Below are 24,128 nucleotides of genomic sequence, written 5' to 3' on the forward strand. Positions count from 1 at the left end.
TCATCTTGAAGTTCTTCACTCTGCTCACTTGCCAACTCCTCCTCCTTTTCCACATATTCTTCCAAATCATGTTCTTGAGTAGACTTTTTAGAAACACCAAGCTCAACATAATGTAAATAAATGGCAAATGCAAAGCTCTCCTCCAATATCCTACAACCCCTCTTGTGGAGATTGCAGATACCCTTGAAGCAGCTAGGTAGAACATCAAATCTCCTGTTCATATGATACCTCAGCTTATCACTTTGGCCTAAGTCCTTGATATGCATAAAAGCCTCATCCTTATTCACAATCCTTCCATCAGCTGTCATCTGTTTAAACACCTCAAACTCGTCCTCCAAAAAGTGTTTGTGCTGAGCCACAATGTCAGTCAATTTGAAAGGAGTGTGTGAAATGTTGGTGGATACTCCTTTTGGGCATTGGACTTTTGGAGAAACTCAAAAAGCTGTAGGTCTGGTGAGTTTTGCTCTTCTAGAGGCTTCCTTGGCTCACCTGATTTGATTACTCCTTTCTATTGGTATTCTACCTCTTAGCTATAATGAAAAATATCATAGCAAAAATAAAAAATAATTCATATTTTCTCTAAAAAGAAGAGTAAATCCAAATATTGCTCACCTGGACCTTCCTCAGCTTTGATAGAGTATCTTGAAAGGTCCAATGTTCTCTTGGCAGGAGCATTATCCAAAACTGTACATGCACATAAAGAAACACAGAGAGATGAGAAGAAAATCATTACAGAATATATCAGAAAAGGGAAGAAAATTCTGGAGATTTAACTGGAAAACGAGATATGCATCGATTCTCATCACAAAATACATTATATTGCAGACTTCGGTGTTGCCATACTCTTTTGTCGGAAAACACGATTTTGACATGTCTTTGCAGCCAGAATCTTGAAATCGCGTTTCATTGCAAATATTCTTGGTATGCTTTTAGAACTCATATGCTAGCCTATGTAATTCAGGGAAAGGATATACAAGAAAGTGTCACAAAATCTGCTAGAAAACGCTATATTGTGTCTCCCTCATGCAAAACCACCCTATATTGCGTTTTCCATCAAAATCCACAAAGTTTACTTTGGGCACTACTACACCTCAGGGTTCGACAACGTCGACAAGTGCATGTGTGTGGATTGTCACAGAAGTCTCAGATGCTGACATTATAGAATATAACATTGCAGTTGTTATGGATCTTTCAGAAAAAGTATAAAATTGAGATCGCTTTGAACAGTACCTCTTTTTCCTCTGTCCATGCTTTTTAATCAAAAGTGTATGCAGGACCTTGAATAGGTGTACCAAGATTGCCTGCAAGGAGATGCAGTTTTTTGGAAAGAAATAACAAGACGGCAGGAAGGTAGTTTAGGGTTGAAGCAGATGAACTGTGTCTATTTGGTATTACAGGGTCCGAGGGTAATGCTTGATGAGGAAAGCATTGGCTGGGTGCTTGATATGAAGGGGATGGTGAACATGGTCACTAGATGGTTTGTGTGGAGGAAAACGCAAAAGGACACGATTAAAGAATCTGCACAAAAATTGAGGACACATCATCATGACGCACGTGGCAAGTACCGTTGCACACACGTGTGACATTTAGACTGGCACGTACCACGTGGACATGAATTCCGAGGCATAAAGTATACAATGTGCTAGAACACTTGCCCTCCTCACAAGTCTGTTCAGCACAACAACAATCTCTTCCACAAAAATGCATCCTCCGACTGAAGGATAACCATCAGCATGGCATCCTCCGATTGAAGGATAACCATCAGCATATCCCCAGCTCAACCAAAGCCAAGTACAAATACTTCAGAAAGCAGATCCTTCTGAAAGGATTGTACCATCTGAGACGTGATACTCCTGCAAAACTGAAACCTCGTATTGTTTCTTCCTTATATATATTCGATATCTAGTCCAAGTTTTCAAGAATCTTTTCAGAAAATAGATAATGAAGAGCATATAAGTTTCGGTGTTGAAACACGTTTTTGTCGGGAAACGCGATTTCGATATGTCTTTGCAGCAAGAATCTTGAAATCGCGTTTCATTGCAAATTTTCTCTTTAAGCTTTTCTGTTCTTTCACCTTGGATCACTCATGTATTGTACATCTCTCTGCAATGACATGGAATAATTCGTGAGATGAGATAATATGTGTCTATAGATAGTACTAGAATTTTAGTGGGAAAACGCGATATGAAGCAATTTTCCTAGCAAATGTTCGAAAATCGCATTTTCCAACAAATCTCTTCCCTTGACATGCTCTCTCGTGGAGACAGCAAATTTCGAGCTGCTTTGACGTGTTCTCTATTCCATATCTTACTTGATTTTGATGACAGATAGGAATTTCATGTCCTCCTCTTCCATGTTCTGTTCCATGATAATTCTCATCATTGTACCTATTTATGAGTGGAAGCTTACCTTGCTTGGATGTCATCTTTAAAGGTAATTAACCATTTTGCTTATTACTCTTTCAGTTCTGACGGCAAGAACAAAGAAAACTGCAAGGAGAAAGGGAAGTGGGCCTAACTTGGCAGTGTGGCTGGAGGTCAAAGTCCTTCAAAGGGGAGGTCAAAGTCCTCCAAGAAGGGCAAGCCCATGCACATGCTCCAGAAAAGCCAGAAGAAGAGAATCAATCAGGAAACCAATGTTCTCAAGGAGATCAGGAAGGCACAAAAGGCTGTAGGCTTTGCAATGCCCATGGCTCCTTTCCAGAGACTCGTGAGACAAGTATGTGACTATTGGGGTGTCGGATTCATCAGGTGGAGTAGGACAGCCCTCTCACCCTACCGGAGGCAGCAGAAGATTTTCTCATACAATTCGTCTAGTATACCATGCTAGTTGCTACCCATGCACACATGGTGACAATAATGAAAAAGGATATCAACACATTAGTGAGAGTAAGGTATAGATATGATAAAATTCTGAATGTAGAAGACTGGGATGATATTAAGATGAGAGACATCTTATTAATACCACCAAGCAGGAAGCCCTCTAAGGATGAGGTGAAGATAGAAGAGGTCACACATAACTATGAGACCAGAGGGAAGTCAGCCCTATGAGGATTTAATGAGACAACAAGTGAAGGATTCATCTTCGGACCTAGAGTCAGAAACACTTGTTAAGGAGTTGAAGATACAGGAGAGGCTTCTGGAGTTGGGGCCCAAAATTACAATAAAATTAGAGACCACTGATTTTGATTTGGCTGTTTTGGAGTTCAGGCTCACTAGAGACTGTATAAAAGCTCTTTCCCAGAGGAAGACGTACCTGACAGATACTCTCATCTTGGCTACTCTCTAGTGAGTATTTTCCAAGATTATTCTTTCTACAAAAGTATCAACCCTCTTCAATCTCAAACTGAGTCTCTGAGTCTTTCCTTGTGCAGCATGTTCAAGAGCAAATTGCATCCTGGGGTTATGCACATGATCTTCATCACTGATCCAGGAATCTCTTTCAAGCTCAGAGATCACACAGAGAGCAATGCAGACATTGCAAAATGGTTCAATTACTGCAATTTTGAAGTAGTTGATGTCATCTTCCTACCATACCACTCCAAGTAAGTACACCTAGATTTTAGATTTAACAGTACTTTGCTTTTTTGGTTTCTTTATCTTTCTGGTCCTTATATTATTCTTCTTTTTGTAGCTCTCATTGGAGTTTTGTTTCCATTGACCTTGAACAAAAGAGATGCTATACATTTAACTCTCTTCAGGGTACCCACCAGGAGCTAGGCCTGTAAGTCTTATCCTTAATGTATTCTCATGAAACTTTGGAGTATGGAGAATGCTAATATCAAAGAATCTTGAATAGTTCTCACATTTCCTTTGGTATTTTAGTGTCTTGAAAAGACTTTTTGATGCCCTGGACTTATGTCCTCCAAATACAAATTTACTCAACCTGATTGAACCAATTGCATTGCAGGTTTGTGGAAGAACACCAATCTTATTTTATCTTCTGTGTATAGAGAACTGTTTATCTTTATTTAAATTCTCATAATTTCATTTACAGACACCACAACAAACAGACCCATATTCTTGTGGATGGAGATTACTTATAACAGCTAAATACATGTTGGACTCCTACTTTGGAGAGAAGCAACATGAGTTTGTAAGTCAAAAGATTTACAATCTTCAAATTTTTTAATTTTTAACATAAATGCAATTAGATTCTGAAAATAATACTTTCTTTATTGCAGATGCAAGAAGATAGTTTTGGCTCTGACTACGTCTATAGTTTCAGAGCCAATATAATTTTGAGGTTGCTACGACTTGCTTCTCCTATTCCTGGATCTCCTCCACTTCTAAACGAGCCAATATCCCCTTCCAATATTGATGTAGAAGTGATTACTGAGCAGAAAGATGATTTGAAATCTTTCAATGTAAATGATAACATTCTTGATGGGTTCCAGAAAGTTCAGGAGCAGCCTTCCAAAGTGCCTGAGGAGATGAAAATGGAAGATGAGCCTCTCCCACGAAATATGAAGTCTTCAGATGTAACTGAAGTCTTCAGATGTAACTGAGGTGCAAAAGGAGAAGTTGAGGGAGAGCCATAGCGACAAGGAGCCTTTATCTGAGTCTTTGGACCAAAGCCAGGCTCAGCCTAAGCTAGAATCCCAAATATAGGCATATTTGTACATCTGTAGATATACCCTCCTCTGTACATTTGAGAACAACAACAGTAAATGCAAATATAAATGCAATTACTTTTTCTCAATGGATCACTTTTTGGTTTGAAAATGTTAAGAATTCTATAATGCTTTTACTGTCTGGTAAAAGTATATATAAATTGTCTATTATACTTGAGTTCAAGATGATTGAACTATCTGAATTGTTCTGCTTGCAATATCTCTACATTGTATCTTGCTTTCTCTTCTTTGCAGTATCTGAAACAAAATCACAGTTTGAAAATGAGATGTCTACATTTTTTGAATTAAAATTTTGATAAAACAATTTTGCCAATCTTGAATGAGTACTTTAGGAAACTCAGTTTACCTTTTTGTCGTTTAAAATGAATGAAAATCCCATGCAGACACTCCCTTCAGTCTCGTTTATAATGTCATTCTGTAATCGAGAGAGTGTGCAGTATCTTCCAAGTGTGATGGATGCTATTAAAATGCCATTCTCGACAACATCTATATCAATAATATCATTTTCTAGATATGAAGAGCTCTCATCTTGTTCCATTGGTACAAGTTGTGTACCTATCATCCTGCTTCGTTTATAGTAAAATGAGAAAATAAAATTCTGGGAGGCAAACATGTACTTGAGATTGATTGTGTCATGGACAACCTCACAATACACAGTGTTGGCCATAATTTTATCCCAACCATCATCCAAAAATTTTGGAATGTCATCACAGCCTTTTGTTTAAAAGAAAACATAGTCTTACAAACTCTGATTGAATATTCTTGAAAAATATCTATGAAAATATTGACAGGCATAAAAGCTGTGATTTTGACTATTCTTGTTGTAATATTAGGTTTCAATGAATGCTGCACTTCTTCATATAGTTTGGCTCTATATGCCTCTATTATACTTCCATCGGGAATAGGCCAGTCTATTATATTCCATTCCAAAAAATCTTGCCTTTGCAATATGCCATAAGAATGAGCATGGTCCAATAGCTGGTAGAAGTGATCATAGAAAAAAATACCCGCTTTAGCCAAGTCTCTTACAGATCTACTTTTGTACTGTAGCTCTCCTACCGCGCCATGTACGACATTGAAGAATCCTAAAATTCATTCCACTGGTTGCCACTCCTTGTATGATGAAGGATATAGATCTGAAACATTCAGAATGATCATCTTAGTTATAAAGGGAGAAACAATTGTGCCTTGAAAATAATTTAAGTTATATTATGTGTTTACAATTTGGTCTATGATGTGGAAGATAAGCTGGATATTCTCGCAATTGAAGTTCTCGATGCATATAAACATGCTGCACCAGAATCTCTTTTACGCATCTTCTATCTTCTTTCACTCTAAAACCTTTTACTCTGCCTTTCCAGAATGTCAGGAAAGTACTCGTTGACTGTTGCTTTTTGCTCTTCTTCCTGATCCTCTTGGGTTGCATTAGTACCCAAGCTCCTTTTCCCACCTTGAACATTTTCCAACTAGCATTTGCTGTTACAATATTGGAAACCTCTATGCTTGAAATCTGTGTGTGATAGGCCTTGGCAAAGATATGTTTCGTACATCAACAGAGTCTTCACCATCTAAACCCACCGAATGTTTTCTAATGCCGCGTCCATTGTTTCTGGGTGCCATCTCAGGCTCCGAATCTAACACACCCCTAATAGAAACCAACACAAAAGAAAGATAGTATGATATTAGATTTCAATTAATCTAACATTCTAAGTAATGCAGATCGACTTAAAAGAAAGAATAAAAAGATATCCACAATAGGTGAAATGTTGAAGAGAGCAAATTACAACAAAGCTATGGCAAGGAGGGATGCTTGTCGAAGATGGAATAGTCCCTCCAAAGTCTGAGAACAAAGGAAATTGGATTGTCGTGAGCGGGAAGTTTCAAACAGACTCTTACACTCAAAGATGGACTAAAATCTCATGATAGAGACATGCTGGAGAAGAGAATCAAAAACAAATCTCCCTATTCAACTCGCGCGCTTCTGCCACCATAAAGTACTGTTCTATTTTCTATTTTTCACTCTTTTTTTGTGGGTTTTCTACGTTACGTTGGCCTTCTCCTGATTGGTTGAGAGACATTTTATCCAAATCCTAAAAGGCCCCAAAATGAGCTCCCCTTTTTCCTAATGTCTATCATTTTTATGTACATTTAAGAATAGAAATATATCTTCTATATCTCAAGAAAATGCCAAGAAAAAATATGCCAAAATCAATTTCACCTTATTTTTTAGGCTTTTTGGATTCTCTCTCTCTAAGCTTAGTTGGCACTTCTTAGAGGGCCCAAAGTTGAGTCCAAAATTCCCCTAATGTAGTCCAGCTGTAGAACCTCTGGCAAAGATATGTCGGTGCCATCTACCGAATGCGCCAGTGATGTAAATGTCAAACGGTCATGCAGGTGCCTCGTGAGTGTCAGCTCATGTTGAGCTTGACATCTCAACATCTTCATGTTTATTACAAATTTGTTGCCCCTCCGCTTGGAATGCGCTCTCACTCGTTCCCTCTCGCTTGTGAAATGGTTATCCTCGACACGATTTAGTAGAGGAAGCAAGGAGGAGTGATATAAGTAGCACGAGCCAGCCTATTTTGTAACCATGAGCACGCACTAGAAAAATCCCAGAAATCCCTACTCTCCAAAAAAAGCGATCGAAATTGTTGAGATTTAAAGCTTAGCAACTCACAGCAAAACCATGGAGGCCATAGAAAATGGGGTGTTCATTTAATTAATGCCAAAGAAAAAAAGATTTTGGTGGCCTATTTTTCAAGTATACATTTTGAAATATCAAAGCAACATACACTTTACAATTAAGAACTTTTTTGTGTACATATTAAGAACTTTTTTGTGTGTATATTAGGAGCTTTTTTGTGTGCATATTAAGAACTCTTTTGTATGCATATTAAGAACTTTTTTGTGTGCATATTAAGAACTTTATTGTGTGCATATTAAGAACTTTAACTTTTTCGTGTGCATAATAATAACTTTTTTATGTACATATTAAGAACCTTTTTAATGTACACTTTTTTCTCGGGGGGTGCACCTCAAAAAATGTAAGTCTACCACGTGCGATCATTAGGTGGGGTTTTTTTAATCCAAAATATTGGGTAAATTTACAGAAATACAATTACAAGAGGGGTATTTTAATTGTACTTTGGAAAAAAACCCGTAAGTCTATAAAGAAAAAGGGGTAGTTTTATTAGCTCAAAATTCACAGATAAGGGGTTTTTTAAATACCCCTTGAACGCACGTTGTAGGAGGGGCTTCCATATAGTGCACCCCCCGAGACTTTTTTGTGTGCATATTAAGAACTTTTTTTATGTACACTTTTTTTATGTATATATTAAGAGCTATTTTTTTATGTACACTTTTTCGTGTGCATATTAAGAACTGTTTTTATGTACAATTTTTTGTGTGCATATTAAGAACTTTTTTGTGTACATATTAATTAATGCCACTAATGTGTCATTAATTATTAAATACATTAAAGTGGAAGTATACATTTAGAAATATCAAACCAACATACACTTTACAATGAAGGTCACCATACAAATTTGAGGAAATATCAAACCAACATACGCTTTAGAATTAAGGTCACCAACCTACAAATTTGAGGAATGCATAGCATACAATTTAGAATTAAGGTCACTTATATCAAGGTTACTAAAGTTTTTCTATTTCACTTTCACCAACAAACATTACATGCACAGATAGCCATAAAAGTAAACATCCTGGAGTAGACTCAAAGGAAAAGCTAGTGACGGACATAAACATGCAAATGAAATCCAAGAGAAGCTCAACTTTGCTTTTTACATCACAAGCAACTTTGCAAACTGTAAGTCTACACAAAACAATCATCTTCTCTTGGGAGGCCGAGAGTATTAGGTGACAGAGGAACGAAGTCCTCGCCACTAAAGATTGCTTCTTTGAACCTTGCTATTATTTTTTCGTTGGACAGATAAGTATCTATTGCTAAAGTCCTCTTCTTCATTTTTTTCCTTGACATCCACCACAATCGGATTCTACCGACTGCTTCCTTCTTCCCGCTCTTCATTTTTATGATCATTTATTGGATTGTTCTCTTCTCTATTATCTGCGAAAAAGTATCTTCTTCTTGACGTGTCCATGTAAAAGATTGTCTCTATATTAATGCACTGCGTCAGATGTGGAGTTTTTATGGCAGCTGCTTTTTGTCTATCCATCCCATTGCCTATTCTAGGTATTATCCACGATGCATTTGGAGATCCATCCCATTGCCTATTGTAGGTATTATCCATGACGCATTTGGATAATATTTCCCAGTTTGCACCATTCGAAGGAGAGTGTTCTCCACTATGGCACCTATCTTGTTCGAAATATAATTTTCCATGAAAACATAGGCTCTCTCAAACAGATTAATTGGTGACAAGCATTCCTTGTTCTTGAGGTCAGCCTGACTATACAGAGCATAGAGTTCTTGCCCACGTGTTATTTCTTCACATGACACATTGTGACAGATGAATTTAAAATGATTTTTGTGTAGATCTTTCATGCAATACCCTAGCATACCTTAGAAAGTGTGCATGCGCACTTGATGCAGTCCTTTGCACATCACTAATCCCCCTTGTGGCTTCATTAAATTCCATTGCATATATCTTTTAATGAGCTTGGCGACACTTATCAAAGAAGGTGCCATCACTAAAACCACCATTTGGAAGTGAAGGTGATTTAGTGTTTCCCCTTTCTCGAGTGCAAACATCCCTTTGATGCACTCCATGCGTACAAACTCTTCAAGAGGTTCCCAGTTTGAGACATCTATGTCGTCATTCCCAACCCCTATGGTGATTGAAACCTCAATTCATGAACTTTGTTTTTGAAGGAGGAGGAAACTTGGGGCACTTGCTCACAGAGGGATCTGATTGTTGTTTCTTCGCTTTGTCGTTGACAATTTCTGAAGAACTTAAGAAGAAAGTACCTATGGATATTATTAGCGACAATGCATTAAATACAGATAAAATTTCATCGCATAAATAAGCAAACAAATGGATGTACTCTGAGGATTGTGAAGCTATTGAAATTCATGTTTTTTGATCCACCATGACAAACCATGAAATAGGATTATCGATAGTGCATGAGATTTCAACGAAAAAATAACCCAGAATTAGTTGGCAAATAAATATATATCTACAGATTGTGAATGGACAGTCACATGCACAACTGCAATTGTCCATGATAGCGCATGGCATTTACCTCTAGAAGGAAAAGCACGAGCAGAGCCATGTCTACAAAAATCACCGGAGATCCAGAAGGACAGGGACGAGGAGACACGTCTGGATACATCCACCTTGTAGAACCGTTGTGCCTGCGACAACGGAGTGAAACAACAAAAAAGTAGCGAACCAAAGAAACAAGCATACTGACGACATGTCGCCAATGACCGGACAACTGTAGAAGGCGCACGAGGCAGGTGGGAGAAAAGGATGGCGTGCAGAGCAAGAGAGGGAAATCTGCAGATAAAGACAATGAGAATCAGCAGACGGCTCTGCAGGAACAATGCGTCGACGACCCACTAGAAGAATGACACCAGCATGGCCAAGGAAATGGTGAGCACATGACCACCATGCGACAAAGGAGCCTCCATGTCTAGCCAGAACAGACAGTTGTGCAGGAAGACCGCATTGAGAAAGAGAGAAGAACGTAACAACGTAGAAGACGGAAAAAGAAGCAACGAAACAACATCCACGTCGACAAAACCACCTTCAGATACGGATCTATCAAAGGCCTACAGCCACGTGGCAAGAGAAATTAGTGGTTGCTTATTTTGCTTCAAGTTTGTGTGCGCCCAGTTATTCTCGTTAGTATGGATAGCAGCAACGATGGTATCGAGGAAGCTGGAGGCCAGTCTCGTTAGTATGGATAACAGCGAAGATAGTCTCGACGAGGAAGCTGGAGGAGGGAAGCCCACAACCAAAAATGTGGTTCAGTTTGAGCAGAAGCAGACTGCATCACCTCTCAGTAGTCAGTTGGAGGCCATGGATGCACTGGTGTGGGATGCAGAGAAAGAGAAGGAGGAGCAGGCAATGGGGCTGGAAGGGCCAGGCGAAAGAGAGCCCAGTTCCCTTCTGAGTTTCGACACCAGGGCTGGCAGTTCTCTGCGGATTTTCGATTCAGACGAGGCGGCCAGGCAGCCAGGGGTCGGCGGCGACTTCTCCTTGGAGTTGAGAGAGGAGGAGAGGCTAGCAGAACAGGTGCTGCTGACGAGGGGGAGGGAGGTTCCTGCACGGGAATTAGGTCAAAGGGTGCCTGACCGAGGCCGCCTCCGTGTTCACAACGTAGGCGGATCTCTCACTGTCCTCCTTCAGATTGCCCTCTTGGCCTGGGGAGTCCGGCAGCTTCGCAGTGTTTTAGCCAAGCGCAGACACAAGCAGGTTCCCCGTATCAACACCGCCCCCTTCAGACCATGCGACCCTCCCCTTACCTCCACCCTCAGCCCCCTCGCCTTGAAGAAGCTTGTGGATTCACATTGTACCGCTCACCTCCTCATCGATGTCCGTTTCCCAGAAGCTTTTAACAACCCCTCCCCTCTCAAGAACTCTATCAACATACCAGGTCAGCCTCCAAGAAATACTCATGTCTTTTCTCCCCCTTGTTTGGGGCTGTGAAAGTTCCATACATTATCATCTTGCCCACTGCCATATTGCTATGAATGGCTTTGCAGAAGCCGAAATAAGGACCTTTTTTCAACTTCCAGAAGCCGAACGTGCAAGTCGCTTCCCTTCTGCCAGGAGTCTTGACAGGAGCAGGTTGCTTGTTTTTCTATCAACCAAGGGTCGTAGAGCTAAGCGTGCTGCAATAACTGCGGCAGAACTTGGCTACAATGGGTAAGTGCTAGTGAAATAATGCTACTGTGGTTGTAATGGATAAGTGGTGCATTTAGGATTTTGTATCATGCTAAGATTCTGAAATCAGCATAACACCTTTACTTAGATGTTTGATGTGGCATACCATCGTGCCATGTCATGGTGTGGCTTGATTTCAATGTTTTGGATTTCCAGCTTGAAACTCCAAGGTTCTAATTTGCAAACATTAGCGTACTTGTAATTCACCACTCTATTCTATACACGGAAGCCTAACATTTTAGCAATTGAGCAAGTTGGGGTGGCTAAAGCATAGGAGGGCTGCCCAAGATTTTCCTTCACCAAATTACGGAACCAAATAATAAGAAATTCATCATACGCATTCCCAAACCTCTCACATTATGATTATCCCTTTTACCTTGCCAAAACCACCATGTCGTTATGTGAACCCAAAGGGCCAAAGTGACTTTCTTATGAAGTCCATAAAGTGGCTTGTGAGTCCAGGTGTACGTTATCAGTTTGTAATTAGTGTTATGGTGTTGCTGGACCTGAGCTGAGAGCTGCTGGACTTGTTCTTCTATTTGATCTACCCTGGCAATTTTGTCTTCATTCTCTAGCTTGTCCATCACACAATTTGCTATGTTTTCCAATGCTATGAGAATATTATGAGTGGCTGGATCAAATTTTTGCGTCATTCTGTTCAGCCTACCACTCAATTTTGATGGTGGTGGTGATTGTTGGATTTCCTCCTGTGTTGTCTCTTCTGTTGATTCTTCTCTGACAGGGGATAATGCTCTTATGATCATCTTTTTGCCTGTCTTCGAGTTGCTGCTTCTGTTGCACCTGTTGTTCTTTGTTTGCTTGGGCCTCCTGCTTTTTTACTTTGAGAGTGGTGATAAGCTGAGACCAATCAAACTTTCTTTTGTGAGGACCTATTTTGCTGGAGGCTGCTTCCTAAGCCTTCTTTGCTGCTTCCGCTTTGCACTTGTTTGCCTCCTCTAGTTCCTTCTTTGTCTCCTTTCTAATACGAGCCTCTTCACGTTTAGCAGATTCGGCTTCAAGGCGTTTTCTCTTTGCCCGATCTGCAAGCTTTTGTTGCTTTTGCCTCTTGGACTCTTCCTCTTGTCTCTTCCTGGTTGCTTCCTCTTCTTGCTGCTTTTCTAATCTCTCTTATTTCTCAGTTGAGTTATCATTCTCCAAATTACCTAGCTGTGCCAAAGCTCTTAAGTGACTTGCCATCTTTGTGTGATATCCTGATAGTGTAAGCTTCTGAGCTTGCTGCTGCATGTTCTTGGTTACCACCGCTGCCCAATTCACCTTTTGTCAATAGCTTGTAGTTGGTTTTACTGATGCTAGTGTCCTTGGCGAGCAAATAGATCATGTTCAGATAAAATTTGATTGCCTTTGCCTATTTGCGAGCAGGTAGAGACAGAGTACCCCTTGCTGACTTTGGAGAGCTCTTCCTCGATGTCAGCATCATAAGAGTCGGCGTTGGCGATGCCTTCAGTAGCAGGAAGGTTGTATGCTTTGGCAATATTCTCTGGTGTTACTAGCACTACCTTCTGCCCTTTCATCTTCATTGTGTTGTTCTTTGCTAGATGTGCTAGCTGCACCTTTGCTTCTAGGTTTTCCTGCAGATTTGTCCAGTTCACTGCTGCGAAGCCGTACAGTTCGATCTTCTGTAGCCACTCTTGTTGAGCAGAGGGTCTAACATGGTGTAGTAGGGGTTAGCTGCTAGCGATGGCTGATTTTGATTTGCTGGGGTTTGCAAGGAGGAGGAAAGACAGGAGATAGCGAGAGTGCGAGGTGCGAATAATTCCACGAGAGTGAGGGTAGCTTGTGTGGGATTCGGCGGTTGTAGGTTTCTTGATTAGGGTTGCAATTTCGAGGCTCTTACCCCTTTCCATGATTATTTTCCCAAAAGCGAGGTAACCGCCTAAAAATATCATGATTCCCACATGTGTTTGCATTGTTATGCATGCACATTTACACCCCTTCTCATCATCATGCATTTTCTCTTTGTTTGATGTTGTTGGTTGGAGTGCTCCACATGTGTCTTCATCTGGTTGCGATGTGTAGATGGGGATCCGTGCATTGTTCTGTTGTTTCTACCTCTGTGTCCGCCTGACTTGTTGTTTGCTGGCCTTTGTCATTTCCTTCTTTGTAGGGCCTGAGTCGGAATCCGTTTACAGACTGGGAGAGTATAACACCACTTAATGTCTGCAGTCTGAATGTGCCTGAGCTTAATAGTTCTGCTATCTGATAGGGACCCATGTAGCGGATTTTGAGCTTACCTGGGTGTGGTCTGAGCTTTGAATTTAATAATAGTACTTTGTCTCCTTCCTTAAAGATCTCATGTTTGCTGTTCATGTCTACCCATTGCTTTCTTCTTTTTTGAGTGATGTCTGCCATCCATGCAATGTGTAGTCTGCTTTCTTCCAGTTGCATGAGATGCTGCATCTGTTGGTTGACTAATTCTTATGGATTGAGCCTTTCAGTTAGGGCTATTCTGAGGCTGGGGACAACATATTCCATCGGAACTACTGTCTCTAAACCATAGACTAAAGAGAATGGAGTGAACCCTGTGCTTACCTTGTGTGCTGTGCGGAACGCCTTGAGTGCGGAATGCAGCTTTTCATCCCAGTCTGTTCTGTTCTGATTGACTGTCTTTTGGAGGATCCGCTTTAGCACATGATCTATTGATTCTGCCTGACCATTTGCTTGCAGATAGTAGACAGTTGATTTCTTGTGCATGATCATATGCTGCTGAGTTAGTTGAATGACTTCATTGATGAAGTGTCCTCCTTGATCACTTACCAGCTCCACTAGACATCCAAACCTTGTCATGACAATTCAGCTACTGCTGTAGCTGAATTATCCCTGAGAGCTTTTGTCTCCATCCATTTAGTGCACTAGTCTGTTGCTACGAGGATGTATTTATTATCAATCCTCCTTGCTGAGGGTTTAAATGGTCCGATGAAATCCAATCCCCACTTTTGAAAGTGCTCTAGTGGTAGGACTGGCTGATGAGGCATCCGATCAACAACGGATGGCTAACCGATCCTCTGACATACATCACACTGCTTTGCATGATTCCATGCATCTTTGAGTACTGTGGGCCACCATAAGCCAGCTTGTAGTACTTTCCTGCCTATTGTTTGAGTAGTGTCTACTGGACACTCCCTGATGTGCTTCTGTCAGCACAGCTGTTTGTTCATGGTCTGGCACACAGCGGCGGACGACTTGGTCCATGCCTTCTTTATACAAAGCCCTTGTAATTTGAAGGAAACTCGTTCTTATGAGAGTCAGCTTTTTCCTCTTATCTTTGCCCGTGTCGTCAAGTAATGTGCCTTTTGTGATGAACTGTAACATATCAAAATACCAATTTCTTTCCATTGGTATAGATTGAACAACAAACATGCTTGCATATTGATCAGCTATCCTTGTAGGCTTCTCTCCTGTGTCTTCTGTCGAGGAAATTCGCTACTGCACTTTGATTGCTGGGAGTGTGCACAATGGTGAAATGAAATTCTTGCAATAAAAGCATCCACCTTGCTAACTTCCCTGTACGATCTAGCTTATTTACCAAATACAGTAGTGCTTGATGATTTACATGAAGCACAAATTGATTACCTAGCAGATAATGACGAAATTTGTTGACTGAGTAAATCAGTCCTAGAGCTTCGCTTTCAGTGGTGCTGTAATTCTTTTCAATATTTGACAGCATTCGACTAACATAGTATATTGGTCTGTACCACCCTTCTTCTATTTGCTGCATCAGCACACTTCCGATGGCCGTGTCCGATGCATCCACAAACACATGGAACGTCTTGTTCCATTTTGGTGGTTGAATTATTGGTGCACTAGCAAGCATTTTCTTCAGATTTTGGAATGCCCTCGTGCATTCTTCTGACCACAGGAATTCAGCCCCCTTCTTTGTGAGACTATATAGTGGTTGTGCCACATCAGCAAGGTATCTGAGAAATTTGTTGTGCCATTTTATTTGACCGAGGAATGTGCTGAGCTCCTTTAGGTGGACCCGGCTTGACTATCATTGTTACGACCCTATGTTTCTCTTGACAGTATGCACGTGTGCATTGGAACATGGTGGTCAGTGTGCAGGACACAAGTGCAAGCAGGACTTTTGCCAAGCAGTCACACTTGGGGTCAAAATTTTGAAGGACCTTTTTCTTAACCCCATGTGAAAAGGGGGGGACAAAGGATTTAAAGATTTAAAAACCAATCCCCTTTATGGAGGGATCGTGGCCCATAAGCTATTCTGGGAGAAGCCCCTTTTTATGGAAAAGTCGGGCTGTAGTAGAGAAGGGGGGTGTTTTTCCTGGCGGGCAGGGCTGAAACTATACATGTGTGCTTTTTCTCATAGAGGGGGGACGGCTGCAGAGATACGCTGCTCTATTGGGAAAAAAGCAGGGTCGACTATTTGCTGAGAGTGCTTTTTTGCTTGCGCTTTCTCTTTTTTTTTTTTCGTGAAATGGTGTTTTATATTATATGTAAAAAATGTACATCAGCCACATGGTTCACACATAAGCATCCCAGATAAAAGCATCAAAGATGAGCCAGCCGAGCCGCCGTAGACCATAACGAAATAACATCTGCATCCAGTAGCTGAGCTGAGAGAAGAGAAGAAAACTGCCAAAGCAACAAACCGCGGATACGTAGAATGTGCCCATGTATTCCAGACAAGGAATCAAAGATGAACCCATTCCGTGTAGTCCAAATATGCGAAAGTCCTGTCCATCTAAGGAAATGGAATATCATAAGGTGACTGTCCGAAGTAATGACCCGAGGACAAATCCCAAATATCCACTGATGAGCCGAAACAGTAGACCTCTCTACTGCCTCCCAAACACGAGAGACAAAAGACCAAATCTGACGGGCCACTGGACAACTCATGAACAGATGCATAACTGTTTCAGTGCATGTCGTGCAGAAGAAGCAAGAGGCCAATGTAATTTTACGACGGCTGAGCTGATCCCGTGTAGGTAACCCTCCCACCATCCTCCAAATGAAAACCTTACCTTGGTAAGGGAGTTTAGACTGCCAACCACGCATAAGAGTTTTCTGCCCCACCATGATTTAGACTTGTGCAATCCCCACACCTTATTGGCCTTGGCTGAAACCCAATCTTTCTCTGATACGAGCTTATGATAGACTTGGTTAGCTAAGTGATATCAAGTCACCAGATTTACATAGTGCCCAATCAAGCCAAGGCTGATTTGCAGATGGCCGAGGCAATGGAGTAAAAGGCTCAACTGCATGCATGATGTCAACCCATAGTGGCTAGGAACCCTAAAGTGCTGCCGAATACGACGAAACGAATATGGCCTGTCACAACCAGGTATCACAGCATCTTGGATTCTAACCAAGCCTAACCTGACCATGCGGTTGAGTCGTATGCATGAAGCATCTCTGTCTGGCCAAACAATGACACGCGACTCCACAAATGTTTCGAACTGCAAAGAGTTCAAAAGTAGTCTTTCATGACCAGGATCCCACCGAGCCAATAGTAGAACTTCATGCCAAGAAAGGAGAATATGCGATAAAATGTGAGATGAGCGAATACAGACAGGATGAGCCGCATTCACAATGTCCCACCATGAAGCCTGCACACGTGTCCGTCCATGTGACAATCCCTCCAACTCAATCAAGTTACGAGCCATGAATACCCAAGGCTGCTCCTGCAAACACATATCCTGAAAAAGCGCCCACCTACGTGCCACCATATGCAAGCGGACATCCAGTAAAGCAGCCCCACCCATTCTTTTGGGCGTCGTAATGTGATTCCAAGCTAATTATGTTTGACCCATAATATTTCCTTGCCTCTTCCACAACATAAACCGAATGGGAGCAACCAAACGGAGAAGAGATTTGTGCGTCCAAGGTAGCAAAGGCAAAAAATAGGAAATCATGCTAAGCATAATAACCTGAGCTACCTTAACCCTCACGTGCATAGGCCACCCTTGAGCTTTCCAATACACAAATTTATCCGAGATCCAAGCAGAAATCCAAGCAAGAAGCGCTTGGGGGTCCACATCCACATCCACTGGATACCCAAGATGACGAACAATGTCTCCTGTATGCACCACACGGCCTTGCCACCCTAATGCCTCAAGATCAAATTCTGTACATACAATGAGGCGGTTGTACTCTGTAAACAAGCGGCCATATCTCCATCTTTTATAGGCTGCTCATCCTCTCCTCAGGCGGCTGTACCTTCCATGCGTAGCTGCTGTTCCTCTTGTTGGTAGTTGTGCTCCTGTAGCCAGGAGGCTATACCTTTCTCGAGGCAGCTACTCCTCTCGACATGCTGCTGCATCTTGGTGTCTCTCACAAGTAACTGCGTACTGACGCCATGAATTTTGGTCTTCCATCTACCATCTTCAAGTAAGTGAATTTTCAGATTTAAGTAAAGTATTTTGTGATAAATCTGACAAGGGACTCTCTCCACGGCAACACCCGTTCGGTGCCGGGTAGTCCAAGTGTCACGTGCATCCCGCACTTGGATGCCACGTAGACATTTCTGTACAGAAGGTGCAGGACCTGGGATGGTGAACTGGTCCCATGTGAGCCCAGTCCGGGACGAGTCAGCCAGGGATCCATCTCAGTTGTCCGAGGTCAGGTGTGCATTGTCCTGCACATGAAGCAGTGCCAGTCCGCGCTGTGAGTCTCCCTCTGGAATGATGTCAGATGTGCTGAGTATCTGGTTTGCAACTGGATGCCAGGCCTCTGTAGGCATGTAGGTTGCATGTGGAGATGGGGCCAGCCCATAGGGCTACCCCAGTGTGAGGATTTGTATTTGCACTTGTAGAATGGGCATGGGGGAGGTATAGAACCATCCCCAAGGGGCCAGGAGGGCCCACATTGTGCCCACCAGCCATGGCTTGGGCTGGAAGGGTTGTCGGCCAGCCCTAGGGCTGCTGGACAGGCAGCCGACAGGGTTAGAAACCCTACCCAGCCAGTCGGCCAGGTGTGGGGGGCAGTCCCACACCCATGCGCATGATGCCCAGCAGTCAGGAGACTGTCCCAGAACATATGCGCAGGCTGGACAGTATTGGCATAGTGTGAAAGCATTAATTATAAGTGTGCAAGCACTTTATTAACAAGACATAGTCGTGGAGCTCCCTGAAGCCAGCCGACTGCATATAGTAGAGGGTATAAATACCCAAGACATAAATCATTTCACTCATCTCATAATTCACCAAGTGCTCCAAGCAACAAAGGGCCAGGACAGCCAAGAACATTGCTAAAGCAAAGGGGTGAAGGACTGAAGGTCAAGGGCAGGTTTTCCAGCCAAGAAAAGGTCAAGTACTTTGTATTTGTTTTCAGATTTACATCATTCTAATAAAGCAAATACACCATCCGTGGTGGGGGCCCTACAGAGGGTAATTGGGACCCAATACTGTGTCCTCTCCATCTCCCCCTTCTCTCTCTATTTTCTGCACATCGTCTTTCAGTTTGTGCGTTAATTCCGTCGCGAAAAGAGTGCTGTTTTCTGAGTTTTGAAGTACCGATCCTTCTCCGAAGTCTTCCGCATATTACAGTGGTATCAGAGCCTACTTCAAGGACAAAGATTCAGCAAAGAAAACCAGAAAATTTTTCGCTCGTGTGGTTGGTTTTTAGACGCCGGTGGACTACCCCTTTCGGAGTGACTCCTGTCCCTCGAAGGACGGTTGGTTTTTAGCCTCCGAAAGCCTCCGGAAGTCTCCCACACAGATAGTGGATGGTCAGATTGCGTTCCGGAAAGGAATTGCATTTTCCCGCTATGGCGAGCTTTGGCGACGAGAGAGAACCAGAACCATGGGACCAGAGTGCACCAGGCAGCCCAGCTAGGGCAACCGGCTTGAGTGTACAAGACATGTTCCAGCAGATGATGCGAGCAATCGCAGACCAGACAACCAAGTTGGATGAGCAGAAGGCGCGGATTTTGGCTCTGGAGGAGCGTTCTCGCTCTCTAGCGTCGCGTTTTCCATCTCCTCCTCCCTCTCCTTCCGTACCCCAGATACCAGATCCTCGTCACACAGGGACCCTCTCGAGGGGTCACAGCCGTAGCCAAGCTCCTTGCTTGAGATGCAGATGCGTGCATTGGAGATTCGACAACGAGAAGACGACGCCATGCGACGAGTGGAACACGAGCGTTACCTCAGAGCTTTGGACGCCAGATTGACACCGGCGGCGCCCTCGAATCATTTTCCCGAGAAAATGAATTTCAGTAAGTATAATGGTAAACTCGATCCCACTACTCTGTATTCATGGTTACATCAATTTGAAGCTTACTTTGCCGCAGTTAGGAAAACAGATATTGACAAAGTGATTTTAGCTAGTTGGTACTTGGAAGGTGAGGCCATTCCTTGGTGGACTCAGTGGGCTCATGCCCACACCAGATCAGGTATGGCAGCTTATGGGTGGGACGAGCTCGTCCGTGACCTTAAGCAGCGGTTTCTATCGCCCCACTACCTTGAGCGACTCGAAGACGAGTTCAGGGGAGCGCGTCAGAACGCGCAACCAGTCCTTCAGTTTGCCAATAAGCTTTTCGATCTTGTGTCTGCAATTAGGCTTATCTGATACGGACAAGAAAGGGCAGTTTTTGTATGGCCTGGACACGCAAATCCAATGGGAGGTGCGTATGTCTAGGCCAGCCACCTTTGAGGACGCACTCTCGCTTGCGCAGAGTGCAGAAATGAAACACAATGGTGGCAAGCCTAAGACTTCCCAGCCGGCTTCTCCCAAGGCTAACGCCTCGGGGGGCAAAAGCCAGAACCAGACGGGGTCTTCCCCAGGACAGAGCCCGGGAGCCTCTGGCTCCAAGAACTCGAACAATGCGTCTAAGCTTACTCCAGACCAGAAAGCGGAGGCAGGCAAGACAGGTGGCAAGTTGAGTGCTGAGGAGCTTGCTCAGTACAGGAAGGAGGGTAGATGTTACTTTTGTCACACAAAAGGACATACTTCTCGGGATTGTCCGAAGAAGCCTCCAAAGCCTGCCGCCGCCTCCACAGCTTCCGTGGTGAGCACAGCTCCCACACAGACCCCAGCGGCTACCCCTAGTTCTTCAACCCCCGGTGCTTCAGTTGGAGCAATTATTAGCCGGGAGCTCGAAGATAAGCAGAAGGGCGCCCATGACCAGGAGTATGAGCGCAACGAATTGCTCAAGTCCTTTGGCTACATAGGTGGCCAGAGAGTCGTTGTCTTGTTTGACAGCGGCAGCACGGAGGATGTGATCACGGAAGAGGCCGCTAGGCGTGCCCGTTTCGAGCTAACTGCGGTGGACAAACATGTTGAGGGTTTTAGCACAGGTATGACAATGAGCGTCAAGTATGAAGCTCTAGGTGCTAAGTTAGTAATTCAGGGCATAGAGTTTGTGCATGACTTTATGGTTGCCCCTCTTGTAGGAGCAGACATAATTTTGGGTATCCAGTGGTTTCACAAGTTTCTTCCTGATGTCAAGTGGGACAAGCACACGTTCCAGATCGATCGGAATGTGTCAAACACCCCGGTGACCATTAAATGTGAGCCAGGTATTCCAAACTTTCCGCTCATAAGCCACTTGCAGGCTAAGCGAGCAGTCAGGAAAGGCGCACAGTGTGCGATGATTTACATCCAGACAACCCAGACGGTGGCCAGTGCTTCCGAGAAGTACTCGGTTCTCCATGAAAAGTTCCAGAAGATTTTTCTTCGGGACAGTCTCCCTCCCCAGCTTCCCCCGTCTAGACCGGAGGATCACAAGATTGACCTCCTCCCAAGCTCGGAACCCCCGAGCAAGTTTCCGTATCGCCTTTCTAAGGCAATGGAATCGGAGTTGGACCGCCAACTCCAAGAATTGTTGCAAGCTGGCTTCATCCGCCCCAGCGTGTCGCCATTTGCAGCACCGATCTTGTTTGTCAAGAAGAAAGATGGGTCTTCTCGGTTGTGTGTCGATTATCGTGCACTCAACAAGCTGACTATCAAGAGCCGATTCCCGATGCCTCGAATTGACTATATTCTCGAGAGGCTGAATGGAGCTAAGGTGTTCTCTAAATTGGATTTAAAGAGTGGGTACCACCAGGTTCGGATTGTGGAGGGGGACATCCCCAAGACAGCTTTCCGTACAGAACGGGCCCACTATGAATTTGTGGTCATGCCATTTGGTTTGACGAACGCCCCAGCTACATTTAACCGCATGATGATGCGTATTTTCCGGGAGTTGATTGGAGTGTGTGTGTTCATATTTCTCGACGACATACTCATATTTTCAGCTACAGTTGAGCAGCATGACATTGATGTGGAGAAAGTCCTTAAGTTGCTGGAAAGCAACGAGCTCTATGTCAATGAAAAGAAGTCAGAATTCTATCTGTTCCAGGTACATTACTTGGGATATATAATCAGTGCCGCAGGCATTCGACTTGATCCAGCTAAAGTTGCCGAGATTGTTAACTGGGAAGTACCTCAGACCGCTTATGACATTAGATCATTTGTGGGTATATGCCAGGCTTATTCCACCCACATTGACAAGTTTTCTGATCTCTCGGCAGACCTCACCGATCTGCTAAAGGGAGTGAAAACAAGGAGGCAAAAGATTCGAATGACTCCACGAGCATTGGAGGCATTCCAGAACCTCAAGGTGGCATTTGTCAAAAGGTGAAAGCTCCTCGTGGAAAGAAGATAGGGTTGTTACAGCCTTTGCCAATTCCTGAGGGCCCTTTCCAAGACATTTCAATGGACTTTGTCACAAATCTGCCTCCCAGTCCGAGTAAGCGTAATACACAGTGTTTAACTATTGTTGATAGGTTCAGCAAATTTGTGATGCTTATTCCTTGCAGGGCCAATGTGACCGCCGAGGATGTTGCCCAGCTATTCATTCGGCATTGGTACCCGATTGGTGGGATTCCTAGAACCATAGTGTCAGACCGAGATGCCAAGTTTACCAGTCATTTTTGGAGGGCATTGTTTGATAATTTTGGTACTAAGTTGAATTTTTCCAGTGCATTCCACCCACAGACAGATGGCCAGACAGAGATATACAACCAGTTGGCCTTTGATGTGCTGAAGTGTTATGTCCACGATCAGCAAGGTAAGTGGGAATTGTTTTTGCCTTTAGTTCAAGCTGTTTTGAATGACTCTTTTTCTTCAGCTATTGGCAGGACTCCATATGAGGCAGCGTTTGGAAGGCCTTTCCAGTCGTTGTTAACCAGGACTTCGTCTTCAGTACCGGAGGCGAACAGAGTGACGGAGTCTTACCAGGAGATCCTAGAGTCCGTTAAAGACAGATTGGCTAAAGCGCAAGAGGCCTACACTCGACAGGCCAATAAAGACCGAAGGGACATGAAGTTTTCGGAAGGGGATTGGGTGTATCTTCGGATTATGAAGCAAAGATTGAAGCAGGTGGGCAAGCAATGCCCAAAATTGTCTTTCAAGAGCTTCGGACCATTTCCCATTCGGAAAAAGATTAATGAGGTGTCTATGCAGTTAAAGCTACCTCCGAGTTGGACTATGCACGATGTATTTCATGTCAGTTGGTTAAAGCCATATGCAGGTCCACCCCCTTCAGAGGTCAAAGACGAAGCGGAACCAGACATTATTGATGAAGCAGAAGTAATGGTTCCAGAACAGATCCTTCTGCACCGTTTCAAGCATGGCTCAGGCCGAAGACTACGACAGTTCCTCACGAAGTTTCAGGACCGAGGAACTCATGAAGCGGTATGGCTCGACAAAGAATTTTTCGAAGACTATCCGGCTTTATTGACGGATTATGTGGAGGCTATGCAGCTTCCGTCAAGTTAAGCAGAAGGGGATGTCACGTGCATCCCGCACTTGGATGCCACGTAGACATTTCTGTACAGAAGGTGCAGGACCTGGGATGGTGAACTGGTCCCATGTGAGCCCAGTCCGGGACGAGTCAGCCAGGGATCCATCTCAGTCGTCCGAGGTCAGGTGTGCATTGTCCTGCACATGAAGCAGTGCCAGTCCGCGCTGTGAGTCTCCCTCTGGAATGATGTCAGATGTGCTGAGTATCTGGTTTGCAACTGGATGCCAGGCCTCTGTAGGCATGTAGGTTGCATGTAGAGATGGGGCCAGCCCATAGGGCTACCCCAGTGTGAGGATTTGTATTTGCACTTGTAGAATGGGCATGGGGGAGGTATAGAACCATCCCCAAGGGGCCAGGAGGGCCCACATTGTGCCCACTAGCCATGGCTTGGGCTGGAAGGGTTGTCGGCCAGCCCTAGGGCTGCTGGACAGGCAGCCGACAGGGTTAGAAACCCTACCCAGCCAGTCGGCCAGGTGTGGGGGGCAGTCCCACACCCATGCGCATGATGCCCAATAGTCAGGAGACTGTCCCAGAACATATGCGCAGGCTGGACAGTATTGGCATAGTGTGAAAGCATTAATTATAAGTGTGCAAGCACTTTATTAACAAGACACAGTCGTGGAGCTCCCTGAAGCCAGCCGACTACATATAGTAGAGGGTATAAATACCCAAGACATAAATCATTTCACTCATCTCATAATTCACCAAGTGCTCCAAGCAACCAAGGGCCAGGACAGCCAAGAACATTGCTAAAGCAAAGGGGTGAAGGACTGAAGGTCAAGGGCAGGTTTTCCAGCCAAGAAAAGGTCAAGTACTTTGTATTTGTTTTCAGATTTACATCATTCTAATAAAGCAAATACACCATCCG

At 43.6% G+C, this 24,128-nt stretch overlaps 1 protein-coding gene across 2 annotated transcripts in view; it reads left to right on the top strand.

Annotated features, from left to right (window-relative positions):
* Window positions 1-10,462: 10,462 nt before the first annotated feature.
* The window catches only part of LOC147631655 (uncharacterized), a 98,311-nt gene continuing 84,645 nt past the window's right edge, over window positions 10,463-24,128 (top strand). For both annotated transcript variants that reach the window (XM_086807864.1, XM_086807865.1), the window contains exons 1-2: window positions 10,463-11,212; window positions 11,322-11,484. In XM_086807864.1, the coding sequence (XP_086663990.1) occupies window positions 10,480-11,212; window positions 11,322-11,484 (896 nt within the window). In that variant the 5' untranslated portion in view covers window positions 10,463-10,479. The remainder of the gene's footprint in view (window positions 11,213-11,321; window positions 11,485-24,128) is intronic.

The sequence above is a fragment of the Cibotium barometz genome, chromosome 14 (assembly GCF_041138505.1).
Source record: "Cibotium barometz isolate CiBa-2024 chromosome 14, ASM4113850v1, whole genome shotgun sequence".
Classification (NCBI taxonomy): domain Eukaryota; kingdom Viridiplantae; phylum Streptophyta; class Polypodiopsida; order Cyatheales; family Cibotiaceae; genus Cibotium; species Cibotium barometz.